Below are 27057 nucleotides of genomic sequence, written 5' to 3' on the forward strand. Positions count from 1 at the left end.
GGGGGGGGGGGGGGGGGGGGGGGAGGGGGGTGCTGTGCTCATGAAGTTTCCCATCACAGAATGGTCATCTTGGGGAATTTCTCCAAGATGGTTGGTCTGGTTCACAAAATCCCTTTTCAGAAATATTCAGTAGGATCAAATATATCCAATAGAATAGTGATTTGATTTCTGTCATCACCCATTTTAAATCTTTTTTCAAATGGATATTTCATGTAATTCCTCTTTCTCTGAACTCATATTTCCATTTGCTTCCCTCCCCAAAATTTACCTAATCTAAAATATCTTATTCTTTTTTTTTAATGTTTATTCATTTTTTGAGAGACAGAGAGAGACAGAGCGTGAGTGGGGGAGGGGCAGAGAGAGAGGGAGACACAGCATCCGAAGCAGGCTCCAGGCTCTGAGCTGTCAGCACAGAGCCCGACGTGAGACACAAACCTATGAACTGTGGGATCATGACCTGAGCGGAAGTAGGATGCTCAACAAATGAGTCACCCAGGCACCCCATAAAATATCTTATTCTTGAAAGCCTTTTATTGATCACTATATTATACTAATCTGTAAAAAACATATACACTTATAAATTAAAGTTTTAATTTTTTTAATTCCTAAAACTATGAAATTTTAAGTATTTAAAACTTTTATTCTGGAATAAATTATTATTAAAAATAACATAGCTTACAATCATACAAGAATAGAAATATAATGTAAACTTTGGAAAATAGCAAAAAAATTAAAATGCTATTGGAAATTCATCTCTTAATGAGATGAATGGTTAATATATCCACATATGGATATTGCTAGAACAGTACAAGGATCAATATTACAGCTACTCCTAGCTTTCTTTTTTGTAGATGTGTTGAAAAACCTTGTTCACATAAATCAGCAATGTTATAAGATTTTGTGCCATTTCTAAGTTGTACGCTAAAAATCACTGAATGATCTATAATCAAAAATTATTTTAAATGATCTCTCCATTATCAACTCAATTAGATCCAACTTCAATCTTTGCATGTAAAAAATTGAAAAACCATCTGAGTTGCAAAAGGATTTTTTTAAATCTAGTCATTGTAGGCATACACTTTTCAACATCCCCATTAATGTTTTGAATTATCCCTTATTTGAGGCTCCTACCCCCTCAATAGATCTTATTACCCCAGGCAATACACCATAAAGAGTCCCCATCCCCAACTGTTTTTTTTTTTTTTAATAGAAAGGGCAATGAGAAAGACACGAGAAGGGAAGCTGTACTTCCCTCACAGGTTTGGTCTTGGCCAGATAGACTTTAAGAAGTTGAGGATCGGGGCGCCTGGGTGGCTCAGTCCATTGAGCGTCTGACTTCGGCTCAGGTCATGATCTCACGGTCTGTGAGTTCGAGCCCCGCGTCGGGCTCTGTGCTGACAGCTCAGAGCCTGGAGCCTGTTTCAGATTCTGTGTCTCCCTCTCTCTCTGCCCCTCCCCCGTTCATGCTCTGTCTCTCTCTGTCTCAAAAATAAATAAATGTTAAAAAAAATTAAAAAAAAAAAAAAGAAGTTGAGGATCTGGACACTTATTCTGTTACATTCTGTGTACCTAACTTATCTCTCAGAAAGTTATTGCATTGCCCATTTAGAAGATGCTGTTCCATTGTGTTTCTGTTTCAGTCCTTCCATGCACATCTAATTGTTTACTGTATCTTATACTTCTCCATGCCTTCAGTGAGGAAATAGCGTCACCAAGAAGACATTGTGGTGGGAACAGGGAGGAGAGAGTGGCAAACGTCCAGCTGTCTTTGCCACTCCCTGCATCCTCACCCCAGTGTACCACAACAGCAATTATCAGTCAGAGACGCACTTGCACAGGGTCATTTTAAAACCCAAGCTTCCTCTGTCTTGTGGTTTGGCTTTCCTTCTAGGCCTTAGAATTCTCTCCATTCATCTGGAAATGGAAAAGAACACGCACCATCATGTAGAAATATAAACCTGAAACTACTTTTGAACTATTCCATCTTGAATACACTGGTTATATCCCATATCATTGAATGTTTATGCGGAATTATTAAAATAATGAGGACTTGCAACTTTACGTTGTGTTAGACCCCTTTAATTAAACTGTTCAGGCTACAAGGACAAGTCGGTTAGATATGACAACCTCACGAACACTGAAAAGGGCATGTCCATCCAGCCTTCTGCAACATTTTCATCAATTCTTAACAGAAACTGTAACCTGCAGCAAAATTCAGATTTTTCACATTCAAAGAAAAAAGTGTTTGTAATACTTGTTCTAACATAGGTGTTAGGTGATGTCGAGATCAGCAAAGGTATCACTAAACAAGTACTTTTTAGGTTGCACAATATTCGCTGCCTTAAGAAGGAAAAAAGATGATAAAACTGATTTGACAGCCCTAGACATGTTTCTGACAACATATACGTGTCTGATTCACATGAGTGCACACGAACCCTAGTTTTCTTCAACAGGATCATCAAATAATCTGTGTTAAGCACACATCTGGGTGAGGTGGTTTACAAGGGGTCTCTATTACATTTGTGTTATATTGCTTCCTGAGTGATCCAGTTCATAAGTGAGGGGGGCAGACCTCAGGGAATGAGGCCAGTGTGGAGTCTTTCTCCCTTCACTTCTTTTGGGTACTAAGCAGTTGGCTCAAACTAGTTCAGTGGTCACTTAAAATCACAAAGTTCCCTAAGATTTGGGATCCGAGATGCTTTAATATTCTTGTTTATGACCTACATGATGTCATGAAAATTATGTGTATTCAATTTTCAGAAAACAAAACTGAATTGGGGTGATTGATTAGATTTCCTAGTATATTAAATAATTTGGAGAAGCAGGCAGGGACAAACCAGATAATGTAGGAAGGTTGACTTAAGAAAGAAAACAAAAGCCACAAACCTCAAACATAGATAAAAGTACATAGTGGTATAGAAAAATACCTTGGATTGTAATGAAAAATGAGCGTAAAGAGTTATTATGGAATGTCCTGAAACCCATAGAACATTATGTAACTAGTAAAGGTATAAATAAAATATAGTCAGTCTTATAGTATCAAGTCATATGTCAGATCTGGGCTTGAGGCCCAGGTTTTTAATAGAAAAATGACATGAACTCAATATTTAATCAACTATACATGATAATATTTTACATTTCTGAAATACATACAGATTCATTACACTCCTCATCACTTGCCCAAAGTTATATCCTAACTGGTCTCACAACCTTCCACCACAGCCTCCACGTACTGCCAGGCAAGTGTCGGAAAATGTCACTAGGTTCCCTCTGCCAATTTTGGGGGCTTTCTCGTTGCCCATGAGCAGAGGAGAGTAAGGAAGGTTGTGCTACAGTCTAAGGACGCCTATGGCAACCACAAAACTTATCTGAGTGCTAGTGTTACAGCAACGGATCACCATGTTTTACATTTTGTTTTCCATCCTGTCTGTATTAACTTCATTACAAAACATTGTCAGTTACTTACCAGAAATAAAACTGATGCTCAAGAAGGGTGCCAGGTGATATTCTGTGACACACCTCAGTACGCATTTTGTTGAAGTGAGAGGTGTTAGGTTTAAAAGTCAAAATACTGTAGCCTGAAGACCTTGCCTAGCCCCTCTAGAGTGAAGGACTCCTTTCTGTGGGGGGCATGGCCTTTCAGGATGAGGTGTAGCTGAGTCCAGAGGTTCCCCAGGGTGAAAATTAGACTGCCACAGAAGAGAAGCCAGAAAAAAAACTATCTGGTTTTTTTCTGATCTTGACTCAAACTAAAGTCAGGAGAGATGTCTGGTAGGCTCAACCGTTCAAATAGTAAACATGAGAAGTCTGGAGGCCAAACTAGAAAGCTTTATGCAGTTCAGCCAAGGAGTCGGAAATGCACACATTTGTAAGATTTCTCTGTAGCTTTCCCCGTGTGTGTTATCTCTGTCCATTTCTCTTAGTGATTTATTGAGTGGACGAATGTGTGTGCACCAGGCACTGTTTGAGGCACTGTGTACTGAGCAGTAAATAAGACAGGGTCCTGTTCTCATGGAACTTTCATGTTATAGGGGGAGGACAGAGGAAGAAACAAATAAAAAAGAAAATAAGTAAGTGCCATGCACAGAATTAAAATAAAGTGCTCTAATAGAAGAGACAGTGGAGGTTAGTATGTGGTGATTCAACACTGGATGCCAGGAAAGGCACCTCACAAGAGGGGATATAGAAATTTTTTAATAAAATATTTTAAGAGACTTTCATTCCATATACAGTCTTCAAGGAAATTAGAAGGGAAAGCAGGAACTGGTTTGCTATTTAAAAATGAAGAAGAAGGAGAAGGAGAAGGAGACTCCTCTAGGCTCTATTGCATTTTGTTGGCAGGGAATTATGACCAGTTCAGAGCATTATCTTTCATCAGCCCATCTTTAAGGATTTCCAAAGCTTAAATATAACATAGGTTACTGTAAAGTAATTAGGAAGGTTTTTTTAATAAAGTTGTAAATAGTTATATTTACATAAATATATATATATAATTTATAATATATATGTGTATATATGTACATACATACATATATACACATATAAATATATATGTGTATATATGTACATACATACATATATACACATATATATACATATACACACACACACACACACACACACATACATACACACAGCCCCTTTGGTAAGGGCCATACAGTTATCCAGATGATATTGTCCTTGCTCAGAATAGCTTTGGACCTTTGGATCTGTCTTTTGGAATTTGCTTCTTGAGCTGTTTACTAGCTACTAGCAAAATAACTTTTAGTTTTAGTCTCTCTCCTTTTACTCCTCGCCTCCAGGCTTTACTGAGTTCCTCTGATTGTCTCTGTCCTTTTTTCTTTCTCCTGAGGGTCCCTGAGGACTGTTACAGTCCCAGCCTGGAGCAAAGACAGTAGTGGTGGTGGGAGAACTGATTGAGTTTGTCTATCAGTCTGGATCCAGCAGGAGAGAAAAACCACATAGCAATTTAAACAGGGAAAGTGTAATGTGAATAATTATAATCTAAAACTATCACAGGAGATCAGAGTAACAGGGAATGATTAGTAAGAAATAAAAAGAGCTCTAAAGAATGTAAGAATAGCATTGGAAATGAGCAGCCCCTACTCTTAGAGGCCCCCCTGGGCTCACTGGGGAAGGCATGGCTGTAGCTTCTTGGGGGGTGGAGAAGTCACTCTGGTGCTCTGGCGGGGGTACGTGCTGGAGCTCTGTCCTCTAGAACTTTTCAGAAATCCACCCTCTAGGGAGCTGGTGAAACTGTTCAGGGGAGAGGTTCAGGGGAGAGGCAAGTCTGCTGCAAAACTGCCTGGGGCAGGGGGAGGTACTGGAAGAAAACTGCCTGTCACTGGGTCCTGGTGGCCATCACACCCTGCAGAAGCCTGGCAGTGGAGAAACCCCAGTTCTTCGGGAAGCTGCTGAGTGAGCGAGCGCACCAGCCCCGGCAAGGAAAACCCCTTCCTCCCGCCTGCGGGTTCTCTTCAGTGTGCTTTCCTGACAACGCTTCACATCGTGGCAGCTAACAGAGCAAAAATAAAGGGTACAGGTTCATCTTCGCAGAACAAGCAATTAAGTCTGAATTTGGAGCTGGAGAACCATCCAGTGACGGCCAGCAAAGCTGGGGAGACAGTCTCACAGGGAGCACTCCAGAAGTTCGACTAACTCCTGTGTGTTTGTGAATGGCCTGCCTGCTATAAGCGAAATAATGGAAAGGAACACTTGGCCAAATATTCATTGCATCATGCCCAAAGAGAGAAATAAGTAAAAATAAGAGTGTGTATGTGTGTGAGTGTGTCTGTCTCCATCCTCATGGCGTAACGGTTTTCATATAGGGGCGCAACACAGCCTTCCTGACAAGGTCTCTCCTTTTTTATGAGATTATACACATTGTACTGCTTTGGGTTTTCAAACAGCCTTAATAGTTTCAGTTTTTAGTGAACTGATGGTCATGTGGAAGATAGTTTTTGTTGGTTTGGTTGTTTTACTTGTCCTGAAATTTTTCCTATCCGACAAAAAAGTTATCAATCTTGTATCAGTACTCTTTCCATTAAAAAAAAAATTACACTGGTCTATGAAATTTGAATCTGGGGAACATTGCACCCAGCTGAGAATGTATTAGTATGAATTGTGGCAAGTCACTATAACCCTTTTGTGAAATGTATAGTTTTACATTTAGAAACCCAAACACAGATGTCACTTTATGCTCAACAGTAAGGACATAGAAGCTTATAAACAGAACTTAGATAATAGCTCAGGCCATGCACTTAAGGTTCATTGTCGCTGCTTAAACTAACCAGTAATAGTATTATTATCACTGTTTTTCAGATGATGAAAATCAGATGGAGTTAAATAATTTTTCCAAGGTCCTCTAACTGCTATATAACAGAGCCAAGATTTGAATAGGAGTCTGACTGGCTCCAAAATGTTTCAGGATTTAAATAGATGTCTGACTGCTTCCAAGAACTTTCTAGCATCGAGGGAAAGACAAAACTGAATTAAGGAGTTAGAAAGAAAATGGAATTTTCACAAACTAAAAGACCAAAGTATCACATATTATATATCTTTTCCCAGAGAAAGGAAATGTAAAAAGGGAATTCATAACTTGCTTTTAAAGCTTAAGGAGTATCATGCATGTAGAATTCAACTAGTTTTGATTTCACCAGAGCAAATTTCAATGTGGTAGGTTGTACAGAGTGTACTAGTGCAAAGAGAAACGTATTTTGTGTTGTTAACTTGCAATGGTGTATCAGGAGGGACTGCATTTGTTTCAAATTTGCCTACAGTGGCTTTATCAAATATGGACTGATCTGTGTCATGTAACAAGAAGTGCCGGTGGGGTGGTTGCTGACACTGTTTCACTAACTCAATATTAGGGCCAACCTTGCTTCAATTTCCTTGGCCTTGCTCTCCTGGTTATACAATTGCTGCTACAGTTCCTGCCATTACATCTCTATTCAAGAGAGAAGAAAAAAAAGTGTGCCAGCTACATATCACTCATTCTGTCATCTTTTCTGAAACATCCCCAACCGACTTTGGTTTTGTTCTCGTTAGCCAGCTCGGGGTCAAATGTCCTCACCCCTAGTTTCAGTGGAATTTGCGAAAGCAAGGAATAACTTTGCCATGATTGGCTTAGACCGTGGGTCAGCCAGATTGGCCCCAGGACCAAATTCAGGCCACCTCTGTTGTTATTAATAAAGTTTTATTGGAACACAGCCACACGCATTCATTTATACATTGTCTATGACCGGTTTCACTCTACGATGGCAAAGCTGAGTAGTTGTGATAGGGGCCATATGGCCTTTAAGGTCTAAAAATATTTGCCGTTTGTCCTTGTACCAAAAATGCTTGCTACCCCTACCTTAACCAGTCATGACCCATTGCCTGGTGTTGACCACATAGACACTGCTGCTAACTGGGCTTCCACTAAGCAAGGAAGAAGGAAGAAAAGGAATATTGGAAAAGAACCAACAGAATATGTCAAGTTACCTTGCCCAACTAATTATATACAAGACCAAAAACTATAATGTATATCTGTTTTAAGTCACAGGGTCACTTTAAATATATAATTTTTCTGCTGTTCATTTCTTCATGAGCCAACCAAGAAAATGCAGACAGGTAGAAATTTTGCAAATGCTGTATACAGAATCGGATGATTGGCAGTGTTGTGATATATCATGAATCCAGGAAGATAATCTCTAATTTACTGACTTTTATACAGCACTAAGATATTGTCAGACTAAGTCTTAGACACACATTTCACTGGCTGACACTTCCCTTTCAACTATTTATTTTAGGTTCTTGCATACACTGAAGGACTTCACGGAAAATGGATGTTCAGCGAGATACGAGCTGTCTTTTCAAGACGTTATCTTCTACAAAACACTGCTTTGGAAGTATTTATGGCAAACCGAAGTAAGGCCCCTTAAATATTATGAAATGTGCTCATATTTGGATGTTATTTATTTACATAGAATGATACAGTTTTCATTTTTCCCTGCTGTATTTCTCTCTTTGATACGCCCTCACTAAAATAAGAAGAAAAATTAGTTTGTTTGAAAATGTTAATCCTAGATTTTTCCTGGATAATGCTGTACAGAAAGCTGATTTTCCATGAAGATACATTACCTTGACAAATAAATCATGAGAGGCACTTGAAAATGATTTCTAAAATTGATGGTTAGTTCTCCTGTGGCTTTCTAACTCGTGTTTTTTCTTTTTCCCACAGCCTCAGTTATGTTCAATTTCCCCGATCAAGCAACAGTAAAAAAAGTTGTCTATAGCTTACCTCGGGTTGGCGTAGGGACCAGCTATGGTTTGCCACAAGCCAGGTAATTATATCATATCACACATTATGTATGGTTCGTTAACATATTTTAATCCTAGTATGACAGAAATATAAATAAGGTTATACCATTATAATTATTTTGAGAACCAAGGCATTTTCTTTCTCTGCAAGTCATTTGTAGGCAAAGAGGCTGTGAAACATCTATTTTAAGAATGACAGAAGAGTTGATGTATAAGTTTTATTTAACACCTATATAAATGAGGAAGTAAAAAAGTTGATTGTATATCATAGCTCGCACATCATTAGGACATTTTTGCTGAAGATCTTACAAAAAACATACCAGAGCCTCATGATATTTGTGACTAATTGTTGCATGATCGCATATAAACTGTTTGTATAAATGCTGCACATAGATGCTTCTTCATGAAAGTAATAAAACTCTTAGAATTTGTTGAGGTTAATAGTTATGAATGATGGTGTGGTTTTAACCATTTCCTAAATGTCTCATCTTGGTATTTTAAAATATAATTTTGAAATCTTATTTTATCAAAAGATACTAGTCTAAGAGAAAACATAGTAATTATGTGTATCACTAATATCAGTCAGTTTTTAGCTCCATGTAACTGAATACCTGTCTAAAAGTGGCTTAAACACTAGAGTGTTTCGCGGTTTGAGCCTTACTTTATCAAAAGTCTGGAGCTAAGGAGTTTCCAGTACTGTCTCCGACGTTCAGTGATGTCAAGACCCTCAGTCGGCCTCCTGGTCACAAAATACCCACTAGTGTTCCAGATAGCACAGCTTCACACAGTTGCATTAAAATGGGGAAAAGACACAAAGGGTTTCTCCTCGAGCCTCTAGGTTTTAGGAAAGAATATATTTGTGAGAAGCCTCCTGCAATCTTTATCTTAGGTCCCTTTGGCCTGAATGGGTCACCTTCCTGTCCTTTGAACAATCACTGCCAAAGCGAAGTGAGTTAACTGGCTTAGGCCAATCACCCTCTGGGTAAAACTCAGGGTAAACTGTACCTCTGAAGTCCTCGCCACCTCCTGCTTGAACAAAACAGGTCCCTGTTGGCCAGAAAGAAAGATACTGACTTGGGACAGACAAACAACAATGTCTTCCACATCAGTCACTCTGTCCATGAGAATTATTGCAGAGCCCAGCGTGGATGGACAGGAAAACTAATCTTTGTGTATCTTCCCTTAAATAGGCTACAGACATTTAAAAGACAGGGACTGTGTCTTCTGTATCTTTTAATCTATAGAACCTAGCACAGAGCCTAATTGCTGAGATGCTTTGTAGGTGCTACTCAACTAGAATTACCTTGATTTACAAAGCATCTGTTCTCGTATTAAGCTCACAGTGTAAGACCAATTCACTGACATGTATGTACAAGCTCAGGATATTTGCTAGGAGAATGACAAGATTAAATTAAGACATTAGTGGATAATGAAGAAATACTTATGTAGAATACAGGTCAGAGGAAAAATGCATTTAATCTATCGAAAAAAAGAAAATGAGGTTAGTTTTGCAAGACTTGTTCTTACTGAATCGAAGCTGACTCATGTAATCACTGCTTCCTTTCCCAAGTGCTTACAAACTGTTCGTTTAATCGTCAATTCAAGGATTTTTCCAGGAATTGACATTAAGAACTGACAAATAGGTCTTTCTCCTTTTTGAAAATGATCTTCTGCCTCCTGACATCTTTCTCAATGATCATGATTCTTCAGAGATTACCCATACAGGTTTCTCAATGATGTGTGTAATTTCCTTCAGTACTCTTGGACTTGCCTCGACCTGGATTCATTTAAAACAACCGGAAGTTCTTTACTCTCTCCCTTACCTAGTATGAGTATTATTTCCCCTTTAACCACAGTTGGTCTCCCTTTGACTTTTGGAAGATCATCCTTCTTGATGGCAAAACTGGAAACAAAATAGATGCTTAATAGTTTTGGTTTTGCTGTTGCTTCAGACAGCCATTCTACCTTAAAACCCTTTTTTCTGGTCCTTTGGCTTGCCCCTGCCAACGGCTCAATGCATTCTTAGTTTCCTAATAATATCCCAGAAGTCCAGTTTTATGTATTTCCTGTGAGATATAGCTTTGGGAGCAGCAGATAGGGGTGAGAGGAACACTGAATCTGGGCTTGCACCTGCCCCTTCCTGGTGAGGTAACAGTCACAGAGCCTGATACGCTGAGTGGGAACTTAGTTGAAAGAATGAATAACACTAGGCGAGAGGAGTGACATTCTCATCTGCTATAAAATGGAGACACTATCTTTGAAAAGAGATGTTTTATGAAAGTCTTGAGATCATAAAGTGAAGGCATTTTGTAAACTGTAAACACACATACACACTATACACGTATATGGAACATGTACGCACATAGATAAGTAGGGAGGTGGGTAGGAGGGTAGGTAAACAGATAGGTGCACCTACATCCATAAACACATGTGTGTGATATGTAAGGCCCTGTTATATTTACAGAATTGTCAAAGAGAAGGGATGATGTGTGGCTCCTACAAGTGGAAGCCTTCCAGATGACAGTGTTTTGATAGAACCACGAAGGGCTTAATTCTCGGCTTTGTTTTCTTGACATTGGGTCTTACCGGTTTAAGCAGAGTTTATCAAACTCTAGGAAATTTACTCTAAACTAAACCTACAAGATTTATAAGCAAAATTTTATCGGGGTGCCTCGGTGGCTCAGTCAGTTAAGCGTCCAACTTTGGCTTAGATCATGATCTCACGGTGCATGGGTTCAAGCCCTGAGTCAGGCATTGTGCTGACAGCTCAGAGCCTGGAGCCTGCTTTAGATTCTGTGTCTCCCTCTCTCTCTGCCTCTCTCTCTCAATCTCTCTCTCTCTCTCTCTCTCTCTCTCTCAAAAATAAAAATAATAAAAACATTGAAAACAATTTTTATCAAATTCAAAGGCAGGTATATTGCTAGAATAATGGCCTTCACATATCATGTAAGCCACTTGTTGGACAAGCCCACCAAAGAGATAACATTACAAATCAGATTGTTGCTTTGTCCTTTTAGAATGAAAGGAATATATCCATTAAGCTGGCATAGCTTAATGAATGCCTCTTTAATTAATTAATATCCATTTATTGAGTTTTCATTTACTGAGAACATCCCATGTGGCAGGGACTATACTTTGTGTTTTAGTTTATAAACATTATATTTCTTCTTCTTCTTCTTCTTTCTTCTTCTTCTTCTTCTTCTTCTTCTTCTTCTTCTTGCTTATAAACAACAAATTCTTGAAATTCTGTGAGGCTAGAAGTCTTAAGATCAAGATGCTAGCAAATTCAGTATCTGACTACAACCCATTTCCTGGTTCATAGATGGCCATCTCGCTATGTCTTCATGTGCCAAAAGGGAGCTCTCTGTCCTTAATTCTATTTTGTTAACGTTTATTTATTTATTTTGAGAGAAAAAGAAGGTACGAGTGGTAGAGGGGCAGAGAGAGGGAGAGAATCGGAAGCAGGCTCTGTGCCACAGTGCAGAGCCTGATGCAGGGCTTGATCCCATGAACTGTGGGATCATGACCTGAGCCAAAACTGAAATTCAGAGGCTTAACCAAGTAAGCCTACCAGGCACCCTCTTTGCCCTTAATTCTTAAAACAACCACATTCCTAACACATTGGGATTATCATCCCATTGTACAGCTAGGAAAATTTTGATTTAGGTAAGTTACTTATCTTGCCCAAGTTCATAGCTCACACCCTTCATTTCTATCCTGTGACATCTGTCAAGGTTTCCCACATTGCTCATAAGAACAATACCATCACCCCTGCATAATGATTGAAAAATACCAGCAAAAACTTGCCCATATTCTGGATTCCATACTGAGTACCATTGTTTGGTCAATGCACTTTTCTATTCAGATAGCACAATCAATTAACTTTGGATTTAATTAGATTATTTACTTACCAAAGATACATCTGGTTGTATCCATAAGGTTTGTGATTTTAAATGGTTGCCATTTATTGTGGTACTTAGTAGCTTTTATCTCAGAGGGCAGTTTGTCTTCATCTTATCCCCTGATTCTAAAAGCATCGTAATGTATGGGGCGCCTGGGTGGCTCAGTCGGTTAAGCGTCCGACTTTGACTCAGGTCATGATCTCACAGTCCGTGAATTTGAGCCCCACGTCAGGCTCTGTGCTGGCAGCTCAGAGCCTGGAGCCTGCTTTGGATTCTGTGCGTCCCTCTCTCTGTCCCTCCCCCTGTCCCTCCCCTACTCATGCTCTGTCTCTCTCTGTCTCAAAAATAAATAAAACATTAAAAAATATGTATTTTAAAAGCATTGTACTATAGCCCAAATACATACCAGCCATCCTCATTTAATATCTAAATTTGCTGTAGATGTTTTGAACAGACCTATTGATTTACCGTTTCCCATTCTTCTTCTTCATATGATTGAATTATTTAATTTTTTGGCATCACGTATCTTTTTAGCCATTTTTTCTTAGAGGGTGGCCAATAATTCAAGTCATTTAGTATGTACTTATTGAGACCCCACTATATACTAAGTATTGCTAAAAGCAAATCATATAACAGTAAGTAAAACAAGGTTCCTGCTCTCAATGAGTTTATGGTGGAAAAGGTGAAGCAGTAAACAGGAAAAGCTGGTCATTTTCTTAGACCTGCTGATAAGTGGCTTTTCTCAATTCCTTTCCCATGCCCACATTTTTCTATTACTTTCTCTAAGAATGACATGATAACTTTCTCCCATGATTCCCATTATTGGTACTTAGCAGGATTTGTGTGATTTTTGGTTTGGGGATATTTTTGATGGTCAGAATTATTTCCAGATCAGCAATTTTCTTCCTAAATTGTTTGGGTTCAAAATGTCAACAAAGGCATTCAACATTTTATGATATATATTGTAAAATTTTAGCATACTTCTCTGAGCGTGCTGCAGGTAAGAATTTTAGAATAGCAAGAATGTGATTACAATAGTAATACTGTGCAAATTGGACCAAACATGTGATTATAATAGCACAATGCAAATCGGACTAAGCAAAGTTTATTAATTCTTTGATGATTCAGAGCCTATGTTAGCCTGTTGCCATGACAAAGTCAGGATCAGGGATAAAGTTTACTACATAAAATAGTTGTGTGAGTAGAAGTAAAGCTGGAGAAATTTTAAATATTGATATCAGTATGGATCAAAATCTGGAAGCACTGTAAAAATCATATTATAAGTTAATTGAAAAATGTACCGAATTACAGAATTGATGTATGAAATATATATACCATTTACCATTGCAATGAAGTGAATCATTAGACTCATATGGTTCATTTGGAGTGAGTCAAATATACATTACTAGCAAAGTTTTTTAAAAAGTTAATATTTTAAACATTGAGTTACACCTAATTATTCTTAGAATTCATAATTCGGATTTGAGTTTGAGATAACAAGTTCCTTTCCATCCTTCCCCCCCTCCTTTTCCTCAACTAATATGTATTTTAGCTCCTACTATGTACAAGACAGTGCCTATTAAGATTCCATGCACATAGAAATATTTGACAATAATCCATGAAACAAAAATAGTCTTAAGTCCCCAGTTCCCAAACTGAGCATCAGGGAACCTGGGATGTCACGGTGAACTCACAGGCTTCTGCAGGGCATTTCATGCTTTTTAAGGAAAAACAGCACCATCTGTCAGATACCGCACAAACTCTTAGCTCAAGTTAGTTCTACATTTCAGCATTAGATAGCACTGTGTTCTTTTTCATGACGTCTTAGCTTTGTAGAACCAGTTTTTGGGAGTTGCTATGATAAAAATTTAAAAAAAGGAGCTGCATGAAACTCAGTATGGAACAGGAGGCGTAAGGAGTGGTGTCAGATATAACAACAAGACTTAAGAAGCTGTGCAAAGCCCACGGTGCACACATCCCTTTACTAAGTAATTGTAGTTATTTAAGAATGAAGTAAAAATACTATTTTTATTTCAATTTATGAGTATTATATTTTCCAACAGCTACTTAGTTGTTAAGACTTATGTATTTATTATTTGGATCTAACCACCTAATAAACATGACTGTTAGGTATTTCTCTTGGCCCAGGGACAACATGAAAAAGTCCTTGACATACCAAGGGTAGCATGAATTGAAAACATTTAGGAACCTTTGTCTTAGGTTAGTGATCATTTCAGAAACTCAGTGGCTTTAGCAGACTTTTACAAATACAGGTCACTTTCATTCCTTTTTACATGAACACAATGAACCTCAGGAAGTTCATAATTTACACAGATTGTCCTGATTTTACTCCCTTGAGCTATTCCTGTGTCCCTTCTTCTGAATTCATATGTTTTCAAAGTTCCCGGCTCGTTTTTTTACATCGTTAGAGGGATATGTACAGCGTAGGTAGAGGCTGTACTCCCATGCACACTCTTTGCAGAGGCCTGCCACAATAACACAACTGTATCCATATATAAAGTTCAGTGGCAGCCATTATTATATGAGGTTTAAATCAAATGCTTACAAGCTGGCACCTGACGACCTGCCTACATAGCTTATTAGCATGGAGTAGATTTGCTATATTGTTCACAAGCTACTTTTACTTATCTTGAGTGTAGTTTCACTTTTTTTGGTCTCGTTGACTTGTAAAATACCCATTTGCAGCCATATTATACAAAAAGGTGTTTTCATTGGATAAAGAAGATGTGGTATATATACAATGGAGTATTACCCAGCAGTCAAAAAGAATGAAATCTTGCCATTTGCAACTATGTGGATGGAACTGGAGGGTATTATGCTAAGTGAAATTAGTCAGAGAAAGATAAATATCATATGATTTCACTCATATGAGGACTTTAAGAGACAAAACAGATGAACATAGGGGAAGGGAAGCAAAAATAATATAAAAACAGGGAGGGGAACAAAAACATAAGAGCCTCTTAAATATGGAGAACAAACAGAGGGTTCCTGGAATGGGTGTGGGGGGGGATGGGCTAAATGGGTAAGGGGCATTAAGGAATCTACTCCTGAAATCATTGTTGCAGTATATGCTAACTAACTTGGATGTAAATTAAAAAATAAAAAATTTTAAAAAGGTGTTTTCATATTGGTTTATTCTGAATAACTAAATGTATCTTTTCTATGGTAGAATTTTGAAAGATTGCTAATATCTGCAATTAAAATGTATTTTTTAATCTACCTAAGGATAAACCATTAATTATTTTAAGTGGACTGATACCAAACCAATGTATTAGTTAATACTGATTTTTAAAAGGCATGAGTTAAAAGAGACTATGTTTGTTATGGTTTGCTTCATTTCTAGGAGGATATCACTGGCCACCCCTCGCCAGCTTTACAAATCTTCCAACATGACTCAGCGTTGGCAAAGAAGGGAAATTTCCAACTTCGAATACTTGATGTTTCTTAATACTATAGCAGGTAAGACATCTCATTCTTTAATTTCATAATACATTTGTGTTCATCAAAAGCATTGGTAATATGACTTGATGGAATGCATTTTTTTTTTCTTGGAATTCAAATACAGATTAGAATAAATGTGGGAGCACTCACGTTAGATGTTATCAGAAATGGTACAAGCTGGCACTGAGGTTTTAGATGCATTTGTTGTTGAAGAGCCTTTTCCTTGCTCCCCTTTGCCATTTCCTTTGCTGACAGCTTTGTCTGAAGGTTTATTAGAGTCAACAAACCATTGCCAGAAAGTGTCTGGAAATAATAATGGGAAAATGTAATTTCCCTACTTTGTCATTCTCGGCAATAGCAGCTAGACAGGAGAATAACAACAGGATTCTGCCTAGTACAGATGTCACCTGGATTATGGCATGATTGGGTTACAGGATCTTTTCTTCTTAAAATCTTCGAATAAAAATATAAAATCAGATTGCATTTCTAAATGATGAGTAACTGCCATCAACCTCAGCAGTACTGTGCCTGCAAATTAAAAGAAGGTAGTGGCTTTGTTTTCCTGTTAAATCATTGGCTGTCTGTGGTTAAACATATTTATGAGATTTAAGTGCCTCTTTCTTTTTTCCTAAATTAAGTTCCAAAAGCCCTTATTCATGTTGAATTACAAAAAGTTTACCTCTATAAATCAGGCTCTGCAAAAACTTCTTGGAATAACATGAATTGAAGTAACTATATAAACACATATGCTCCCCTTTGGTTCTTGTTCTATTACGAATGAAGGCTCAGAGCCATGAATTTAGAGACATGTTCTCTGAATAATTGCTTAAAAAGGATAACTGTGTAATATTACTCTTCTTAAATCAATCACATATGTGTGAATATGGATGCTATAGGGGTACACATAGTAAATATGGGTGATGCAGATATATATTAGATAGGCAAGAGAACACAATTTGTGAACAAAAGGGATAAAAAAGTTGTTGAAAATGTCTTTACATTTTAATCATTTAATACATATTGTAATGTAATGCCTTTGTGAATAGGACACTAGAGGTACAACCAAAGGTCTATTACGTAAATTAAATTTTATTGTATATTGTATACACACATCTCCATCCTCTACGTGTATCTTCATGATATATTCATGTCTTTCGTATATATAATATATATGTGTATATATATGTATATATATATACACATATATATGTCAGTAAACATGATGTTTATATCTTAAAGAAACCTATTTGCTCCCTTAAAGATACAAGAAACAGGTTATACTGTTTAATTGGCACATATTGTGTCCATGTACAGATAGAGTGAACTTAAATATCTGAAATATAAAAACCTTCACTAGCATAGCAGGTAACCACATGATGTAGCAGAAAGAAGCTTCAGTGCCAAAGAGAAGAAGGATAGAATCTGAAGTGTGCCAACTCTGTCCTAGAGCATAGATGGAATTTCAGGGTGTAACCCTGTCCTGGACTTCGCTCTTTCAGTAACCATATTTAATCTGTTTACATCTGTTGTATCAAGTGATACGTTTGGTCATATATTGTCTCATTTTATACTATTTAAAAAATTTTTGTATTCTTTTGTTTTTCTTTGGCCTTATAAAATTTCTCCCATTTGTTAGTGACTGTAGGAATCCTGCTATTAATTCTCCTAGAGATATGTTTACATTTTTAAAAACCCTCTAAAGTATATTTTCCTTATTTTTGAAGTCAAATATGAATCAGCAGTTTTAATTACTCCTATATTAGAACTTAAAGTCAATTTACTTCTTGTTCACTGCTTATTTTTGTCAATATGATTTACTACCCAGAATCTATGTTCTTATAGAACTCATATTTTTTGGAGTCCCTATATTTTTCATATTCTGAAGGATTTCAAACTCTACTAAAATTTTCTCCTTGTTAATGCAGTACATCATTTTCAGCTACATGGATCTTTACCTGATTTTTAGGATAACGTTTGGTCTCTTTACATTTTTCTGCAGTGTTTTTCCATATTCCCTGTGTTAGGCTTCTCTGTTATCTATGCTTGAGAGATCTATCAAGGCTAATTGTCTACCATATGTCATGGATGGGCATAAGATTTTTTTCCTTAGCTGTGTTAACTATTTGGAGCTGTTGTATATAAAACTGGAAGACAGGGTGATATACCTCACTCACAGTTCAGTTTCCAGTCGAGCTGGCATTTATATTAAACTGTTCTGCCATTCTAAGGTGGGTTTCTTGCTGTCTTTCTGGATGGAATGTGGTCTAGTTCATTGTTCTAAAGGACTCTTCTAGTCTCCATCCCTTCCTACTACATTTCACTGATGTCAGATACACTTCCCACAATATGGTACAGTACCGCCTATAACCACCGCCTACCCCATGCCTGTTGCTGTCTGGGAGTTTCTTTCTCTGTCAAGCTCTGGAAAGATTGCAGTCTGGATAAGATAACATTGTGTTCCCATCTGTAAGCTATACCTGAGCAATACAGACACTGTTTTTTTCCTGGTTGGGACAGTCTTTGGGTTTCTGAGCCAGAGCATGCAGATCCTAAGGGATGTCTCAGTGTCATTCTACTCTCTTTTGAATCACTGGGGTCTGTTTCATTTGATGACATAAAGAATGTATAGGCCACTGGCTTTTTAAAAAAAGAATTCATTGGGCCTTCCCTTTATAATGATCATATCTAAACATTGAAGCCCGTCTGTTGTAGACGGCGGGATAAAATGAAGTATAAAATTGGGACTAGGAGCTCAGAGCACTTACAACTGGATGGGTAAATGAACTATACATAAATAAGAGAGCATTTTAAGACAGCTGATGTTAAGTGCTGAATAAGTGCTGTAAATAATGAATGCTCTGAGAGCTAAGCAGAGTGGAGGAATTTTAAATATGTGTTTGTCTGGGGAGGAAAAAAAGAGCAGAGCTTTACAAATATTTCTGCCGGTTGGACATGTGATGTGTTCAGTGGACATGGGTATCGTATCTTGGCTCAGAGCAGAGAATATTGGAGCTATCGGTAAGAGCCAGATTGTAAAGAGCCTGATCTTAGACTCTTAAGAGGTCAGTATGGTTTTGGAGTAGAAGGGGACACAATATAGAGTTTTAGGAAAATGAAACTGATGACTATGTATGGCCTGAATTGGAAATAAGATAGCCTACAGTTAGGGAGAGCTGTTGATAGGAGTGTATTACAGGTCTCTAGATACGAAGCCAATGTGTTCAGTTTTTTAGTAAATAGTCGCTGAACACACACTCTGGTTCTGACACTGCAGAGGAAACTAGAGTGTGGTTTCTGCCTTTGAAAAGATGATGGCGTAGTTGGCAAAACACATACGCACACCAGCAATTCCACGAAAAAGTGTTAATTATTAGAACAGGAGAACATACAAAGCCATTTGGGGTCACAGAACTAGAAGGCATTACTTGTAACTAAGAGATCAGGGAAAGCTTTTCATAGGTAACACTTAAATTGAAAAGTATAATATAAGAAGTCACTGGAATCACGTCTGTAGGGGAGTGAAGAAAGTGGAACTCAGCAGAAAGAGAAATTGAAGCCCAAGGCGGTGCAGAAAAGGCAAGGGAGACAGGAGCTAGAAGTTCAGAGTTGTCTTGCCTTGAAGCAAGGTGGCCAGGCCTTCATTACCTCCTCCACACTGCTATCGCTGGATGCAGACTCCTGGGAAGGAGACAGGATCTTGCGTGAGAGGGCTTTCTTCTGATGCTGGCGACTCCTGGAGAGGGACTTGGCCGAGCACCACCAGCCACACGGTCAACACCAGCAACATGGCCACCAAGCCAGCATCCTCCAGGATACCAGTGGTACTCAGAATCACGTGGAGGGCTTACTAAAACAAGGATCGTTGAACCCCATCCCCAGAGCTTCTGACTCAGTAGCTTGAGGGTGGGGCTCAAGAATTTGCATTCCTAACAAGTTTCCAGGTGATGCTGATACCACTGGTCTAGGGCCCACACTTTGAGAACCATTGCACCACCTCTATATTCCTTAAAAGATATATCCCTTAGAGAGGGGCTACTGGGTAACTCAGTCAGTTAGGCATCTGACTTTTGACCTCTGCTCGGGTCATGATCTCCCGGTTCGTGAGTTCGAGGCCCTCATCAGGCTCCATGCTGACAACGTGGAGCGTGCTTGGGATTCTCTTTCTCTGCTCTCCTCCACTCTGTCTCTCTCAAAGTAAATAAACTTAAAAAAAATAAATAAAAGATATACCTAAAGATAATTGTATTAATCCTCCATAGCACTCATATCTTCTATAGCACTGTCTATATCATATATTTTGGCATTTATGCTAATTTGTCCATAGCATTTTATGTGTATATTTCATCTCTCTAATGAGATTATGAGATTGCTACAGAAAAAAAGCAAGTTTTGCTAAGTAAATACCCATTAAATTGAACTGATTTATACTTAGGCTTTGCAAGTGTTTTGCTCGATTGTGTGATCTGTTATATGAATTTACGAGAATTGCTGGATGAGAGATTCTTTAAATTTCCTGGATTAAAGAGAAGATTTACAAAGTGCCTGGGTGGCTCAGTGGGTAACACTTGATCTGATTCTTGATCTCGGCTCAGGTTGTGATCTCACAGGTTTGTGAGTTCGAACCCTGCATCAGGTTTTATGCGGACAGTGTAGAGCCTGCTTGGGATTCTCTCTCTCCCTCTCTCTCTGCCTCTCTCTCTCAAAATAAATACATAAACTTAAAAGAATGAAAAATAAAGTAGAAAAGTTACAGGATGGGAATCTGGAAAGAAGATTGGCTTCACATTTTTAAAAATACAGGCTAATGTGAGTTAGTAAATTTACATTTTCTGTAAAAAAGCATTTTGGTTCCTGTCTTACACTCTCAGACTCAACCTTTTTTCTCCAAAATATTGTTTTAGCATGACATATATAATACATTTATGCCCCATTTCTTGTTCTTCATATTTTGAGGTCTGTCATACTTGGCCAATTTTGCTTTTCTCCTTTCAAGATGCTTTTAAAAATAAGATTCTGTATAAAGCATACAGCAACAGTGTCTTAGTATTAATGCATTATTAGATTTTTTTAGACCCTCATGTGATACATGTATATATACATAATTGCATATAAATAAGCACACATTTTATTATATATAGGTGAGTTTTGTAAAGATACTTTACATGAAAAGTTTATCAAAAATTCTGAAAACATACTATTTTTAAAAGACACCTAAAAACTCACAGATGTTTTCATGGCCTTTATTTTGTTCTCCTTATAAATCTAATAAATATTCATTATAGAAAATTGGAAATATAAATGAACTCACTCATAAGCCTAGCCGTATATATCACATTAACAATTTTGGTGGCTTTTTTCTTTTTTCTTTTTCCATGTGTGCCTGTCTCATTGGGAACCTGCTACAAATGCAGGTTCGGATTCTATTTTTTTGATTTCATTAAATGTTCTTGGGAAGACATGATTTTTTTTTTTTTAATTTTTTTTTTTTTCAACGTTTTTTATTTATTTTTGGGACAGAGAGAGACATAGCATGAACGGGGGAGGGGCAGAGAGAGAGAGGGAGACACAGAATCGGAAACAGGCTCCAGGCTCCGAGCCATCAGCCCAGAGCCTGACGCGGGGCTCGAACTCACGGACCGCGAGATCGTGACCTGGCTGAAGTCCGACGCTTAACCGACTGCGCCACCCAGGCGCCCCTTGGGAAGACATGATTTTTAAAACTGCATGAAAGTCCAGCTCAGGACTCTGGTATAATTTATGTAACGATTTCTGAAACACATGGTTTTGTTTTGTTTTGTTTTGTTTTGTTTTGTTTTGTTTTCAAGGAACATTAAGTTTTGGAAGATTTACGTAGAAGAATTTTTTCTTTTCTTTTTTATTTTTTTTACATGTAGAAGAATTTTAATAATGCTTAGAGTTCAAATAAAGTATGGTTTCAACCTTTAATTCCTGGAGTTGACCCGATTTCTGTTCATTGTGTTCTGAAAGATACAACCTATGCCTCATTTTATACCTTATTAGATGCTACCATGAACAAGATGTTAAAACCTGGCATTCTTGCATTTAAGAAAATAGCAGAGTGATTGCTAACATAGCTTTGTCTAAATGATTCTGTTAGGTCTGAGGATTTTTCTAAAGGTTTTCGAGTTGTGTTTCATATGATCAGCTAATGAATTCAGCACAACTTCCCCAACCCCAACCTTTTTCTCCTGTTTAGCATTTTCCACTTTTTTACTCTGTGATGTACAAGCCCTCCCTGGTTAATTATGTATATATTTAGCTACTGCATGTGTTGGGCTTATTATTGTCATCTAATTAGATGTAACTTGAACTGCTTGCTTCTAGAAAAATCATTAAAAATTCTTTCCTAATGACCTAGAGATGACAAAATGTCTGTAAAGTGTGAAGAAGCAGACAAGCACAGGAACATCGCTCTTAAAGAGTGTTAATCCAGATGCTGCAATCATCTAATTAAACAATATTTTGCTGTCATTAACATTTTCACCAAGGAATTGCAGTTATAATTTCTTTGTCAGCTGTCTCTAGATCACTTTACCTTCAAAACTAAAGTGCCATATAAAAACATTAAATTGGATGGTTTAATTAAAAAGTTTTTTTCTTTAAATGAAGAAACATATCCAGTGTTTCTGAGATCTCATTTACTGTGCTTCACTTTTATTGTTTGAGTAGATTAGTGTCATAGGATTGCAATATTTAATATTCATCTTCTAAGATAAAACCTTATGAGCATAGTTAGTAAAAAAAAAAAAAAAATCAGCACTTACCACTGCTGGAAAAAAAAAGAACCCTACCAATTACAGCATAAGGTTATTTACTAAATTTCAATTATCCTTAAAAAAAAAAAAAACCCAAAATATAAAAAACAAAAAAACAGAACAGTTGATAAGTAGGTTCCTCTAAGTGCCAGAACCTAATAGGTATTACTTTGGAAACATTTCATTTTTTTTTTTTAATTTAGTAAAGTCTTTTTGTTTGTTTGTTTGTTTCACTAAGGTGTTTAGTAAAATAATTAAGTAACATGCTAATTTATGAATGCAGAATCCCAAAGTACCATTTAATTATTCTTTTTCATCCATGTGATTTTTAAATACATTGTACATTCTTCATTTAAATAAAAAATATCCATATTGCAAGGCTTTTAAGTGAAAATTTTTATTTAAAAAGGTTTGACTATAACTGTGTAAGTACATTTATTTATAAAATTTTTTTGTATTTATTAGAATTTAAATGGTGCTATCAGCCTTCGTGATTTAAATATTGCTAAATTTTCCTAAGAATTTATTTTGAAATAACCTTCCAAAGATCATTAAAAGTGAATTACAAAACATGTTGCAGAGAGCAATTTCATAAACTGTGAGTGTTGGCATCCATCAATGTTGTGTGTGTATTTTAAAGATAATGCTTGCTTTCTTTGTTCTTTTTCCAGAAATACTATTCTATCATTTCCTATATTATAAAGTCACTTCTATTAAAAAGCTGGTATCTTCAAATATGGTCTCTATTTTTATGCTTTTTGCATTTATATGATACATTTAAGTACTGAGTCAAGAGAAATTGGCTTTTTATTTATTTTATCTTGAGAGGTGTTTTTTTTCCCCTTAGTGTATATGGTATAAAACTTTATCAGAAAATTTAAAAACAATTATGATATCTAATTTTCAACTAATTCATTTTTATGAATAATATAAACGTATGTTACATAAATAATAGCAACATTATTCTATGAAAATACACTCATTTAGTGGAAGACCTATTTTTCATTGAAACCGACAGATTTTTAAGTAGAATGGTAACCCAGAAAACGACAAAGCCTTAAATATGCCATGGGCCCAGTTAGAATCCCAGAAATAGCTCTGCTTAACCAATCTAGACTCTCTGTCTATATTCCACGTGTAGGAAAAAATATGGATAGTAATCAGGTGTCCTAGGTTAACATATACATGAGCTGTCAATAATACATTTAAAATTTTATACTTTTATACTTTGTACTTTGCAGTGATACTGGTTTGGCAGAAAATGTTCATGCACAAGACTTTAATAAAGGTTCCAAATTCTTATTTATTCTCATCAGTATTATTCTTCCCAGTAGACTTACACACATAAAACAGGTGCATTCATTGGCTGAGCTGTCTAGCTGCAGACATTTGCCTCATGGTTCACCATGTCACTCTGTCTCGTATGTAGTGCATTGCCTTTGCACGGTCCTCATCCGCCAAGAGACCATCCTGCAACTTTCCTTTTTCACTTGGCTGTTTGTTCACCTTTTAAAATTTGGTTCATTTTATGCCATTTTTATCATATGTGTATTCATTCCTTCCACAGACATTTATTGGCAAACAGTGTGTTTGAGATTAAAAATGAAACAAAACCCTAGACTCTACATTCGTGAGTGTGCAGAGTAATGGGGAAGCAGACAAGTAAACGTGCATTAGGGGCAACTTACATCTGTGTGAGTGCTGTGGTGGGGGAAGGTAGGGGAGCCCGAACCTGCCCCTCACCTCATTCCGGGGAAGTGCTGTCTACAGGTCACCTACGTCTATAATATGTACCGACATCAATGCACACACCTAAAACAATATGTCATTTTTGTTGTAAAATATAGATTCACAAGTAAAATAGTCACCCAGTAAAATGTGTATGAAATGAATGAATTAGTTTGATCTGATGCTTGCAATAGCACATTTAGTTCTCCCTTGGATTATAGTTCGTTTTTTTTTTCTATTTCACAATCACAATTACCAATTGCTGCAGGAAGTAGGTATCATTTAATGACAATTCTTGATGACAAACGATAACGTATGCATATCTATGTTACTGTCGTGCTATGTGTGGTGTGTGCACTAAAGCATTCTGGATGAAATCCATACAAATGGATATAAATTATAGTAAATCCATGTAAACCATCACGAAGTACTGGTGAAATCACTCTTTTCTATGAATTTGAATGGAAGTTTAGAAAGTTGCCCATGACCAGATTATGACATATTTTTACCTTAAAAAAAAAAACAAAACAAAAAAACAAAACAAAACAAAACAAAAAACTTGTCCAACAAAAGTTTTCTTTGGCCCCTGTTTCTTTAATAGCGATTCTCTTAATTCCCTCTGCTCACATGTTATTTCAGTACCAGTTTATGAGGGCAAGCCAATGCTGTGCTTTCCCTAAACTTTCCACCTTCCTGCTGTGCTTCAGTGAAACTCTTAAGTCATTCTAGGAAAAAATAAACGGCAAACCCAACCAAAGGTCCAGCAGTTGTCCCCTAAAGTGAAATAACATAATCCATAATGTGTGGGACATCTGCCTCTGAACTTTTTCATTCAGGCTTCAGAGTACTCCCGTGAGCCCTTCTCAAGTGATCCTTAGAACCCTTGGTATAAGCTCAATGTAGCATTCTGTACACTGGCAATATAATTTCTAGGTATATAGTCATTGGAGTAGAATACCGTCACATAACCTGCAAATGTACAGGTCGGCAGGAGGACCTCATCCATGATCACTTTTAGGAATCTTCACCAGCAGGGAGGGCTCTGCTCTTCAGGCCCGTCATATCGTCATCACAGCCGGCAGCGAAGCAATGGAGAAGGGAGGCGCCCGCGTGGCGGCGGGTTGTAGTGGGTCAAGACAAGGAGTGGGGCAAATCACTTCTGCTCATGTTCTATAGATTCGAACCTCTGAGTGCCATGCCCACAGCTGCCTGTGAGGAAGGTTGAGAAATGTGGTCTAGCCCAAGAAGATAAATCAATGACGATCAACAGCTAACAGTCTCTCCCACAAGCTTCTATTATGAAAAGTCATTCTAGTTACTCGTTTCTTAATTATTATTGAGTGAATTCACTTGAAACACATTGTTGCTAGAGTGCTTTTTATTAAACAAAGACGCAGTTCAATAAACAAGTTACTCTTTTCTGAAATCCAGTAGTTTCCTTATATAAGAACAGAAACGATTTCATAAGCAATTCGTGCGTACAGATTTTCGTTTCTCTTTTTCTTTGCTAGGACGGACATATAATGACCTGAACCAATATCCTGTGTTTCCATGGGTATTAACAAACTACGAATCAGAAGAATTGGACTTGACTCTCCCAGGAAACTTCAGGGATCTATCAAAGGTAACTTTGTTAATTTTCTTCATAAGACTTTATTCTAAAAGCGTTCCTACCAGGTATATTTGTAAGAAGTAAACCTGCATCTTCTTTTGTGGTCTGTGACTAAAGCACATCAATTCTTAGCATAGGAACTAAGCTGTAAGAGGATAACTTTGTACTAGCGTTGACAAAATGAAATGCATACTTGAGAAAAAGCAGATGTAAGGAGAGGTTGCTCACATATCCTTGGTTTCAAAGGTCAAGGTAAAAAAAAACCTGAAATTAGAACAAAATATTATGGTAAATTATTTCTATGATATATTTCTTAGGTGATAAGACATATCATCTTGACCATCTGCACACACACGCACTATGTAGGGAAACATAATAGTGAAAAAAAGTAGGGCACAGTAATTTATCAAGGATCTGTTAAGATACAAGAGAGAAGATTTGGCCCCAAAAAATGGCAAGAAAAAATACATAATGGTGGATAAGAATAAAAAAGCAAGTTTTCGGTTAGTCTACCTCATTTATCCAGAGAAAACTTCAGTGGGTTACTAAATTATTTGAAGTGCAGTGAAAAATTAGGAACTAAGCCCCAAAATGCTTCTCTGGAGCCTAAGCTGATGTCAGAGCCAGACCCTAAAGTTTACACATACACTTCAGCCATTTTAAGCCTCAGCTCATTCACTCTGAATTTCGCTCTCTTTTCTATCATACTTTTTTTTTTTTTTTTTTTTTTTTGAGAGAGAGAGAGAGAGAAAGAGAGCAGAGCATGAATGAGCATGCCAGCAGGGGAGGGGCAAAGAGAGAGGGAGAGAGAGAATCTTAAGCAGCCTCCAGGACCAGCACAGAGCTGACGTGGGGCCTGATCTCAGGACCGTGAGGTCACAACCTGAACCAAAATCAAGTGTTGGATGCTGAACCGACTGAGCTACCCAGGCGCCCCTCTACCATTCTTGGTTGTCCGCTTTAGCATCCCACAGCAGGTTAGGGGGCACACGTGTGTGCGTTTGGTTTGGGTGCAGGGAGGGCTGAGGGGCTCAGCAAGAGATGCATAAGCCCTGCAAGTCAGGGAAACATGCACTGCGGCCAATTTGAAAGTGATCCCACAGATAGTTTTTAACTCAGCACACCTTCTCTTGCCTCCTTTCTTACTTTTGGAAACTAGACCGAGGAGGTTGAAGTTCTATATTACACGGCTTACTAGCTGTGTGACCTGATGTCACTTTCTCTTAGCCTTGGTTTCCACATTTGTAATGTGAGAATAGTACCATCCTAAGCCACA

General features: G+C 37.5%; 1 protein-coding gene across 5 annotated transcripts in view; it reads left to right on the top strand.

Moving 5' to 3' along the window:
• NBEA (neurobeachin) overlaps positions 1–27057 on the top strand; it is a 673234-nt gene that overhangs the window by 539478 nt on the left and 106699 nt on the right. For all 5 annotated transcript variants that reach the window (XM_049646794.1, XM_049646795.1, XM_049646797.1 and 2 more), the window contains 4 exons: positions 7791–7908; positions 8222–8324; positions 15568–15683; positions 25681–25793. In XM_049646794.1, the coding sequence (XP_049502751.1) occupies positions 7791–7908; positions 8222–8324; positions 15568–15683; positions 25681–25793 (450 nt within the window). The remainder of the gene's footprint in view (positions 1–7790; positions 7909–8221; positions 8325–15567; positions 15684–25680; positions 25794–27057) is intronic.

Source organism: Panthera uncia, assembly GCF_023721935.1.
Source record: "Panthera uncia isolate 11264 chromosome A1 unlocalized genomic scaffold, Puncia_PCG_1.0 HiC_scaffold_16, whole genome shotgun sequence".
Classification (NCBI taxonomy): domain Eukaryota; kingdom Metazoa; phylum Chordata; class Mammalia; order Carnivora; family Felidae; genus Panthera; species Panthera uncia.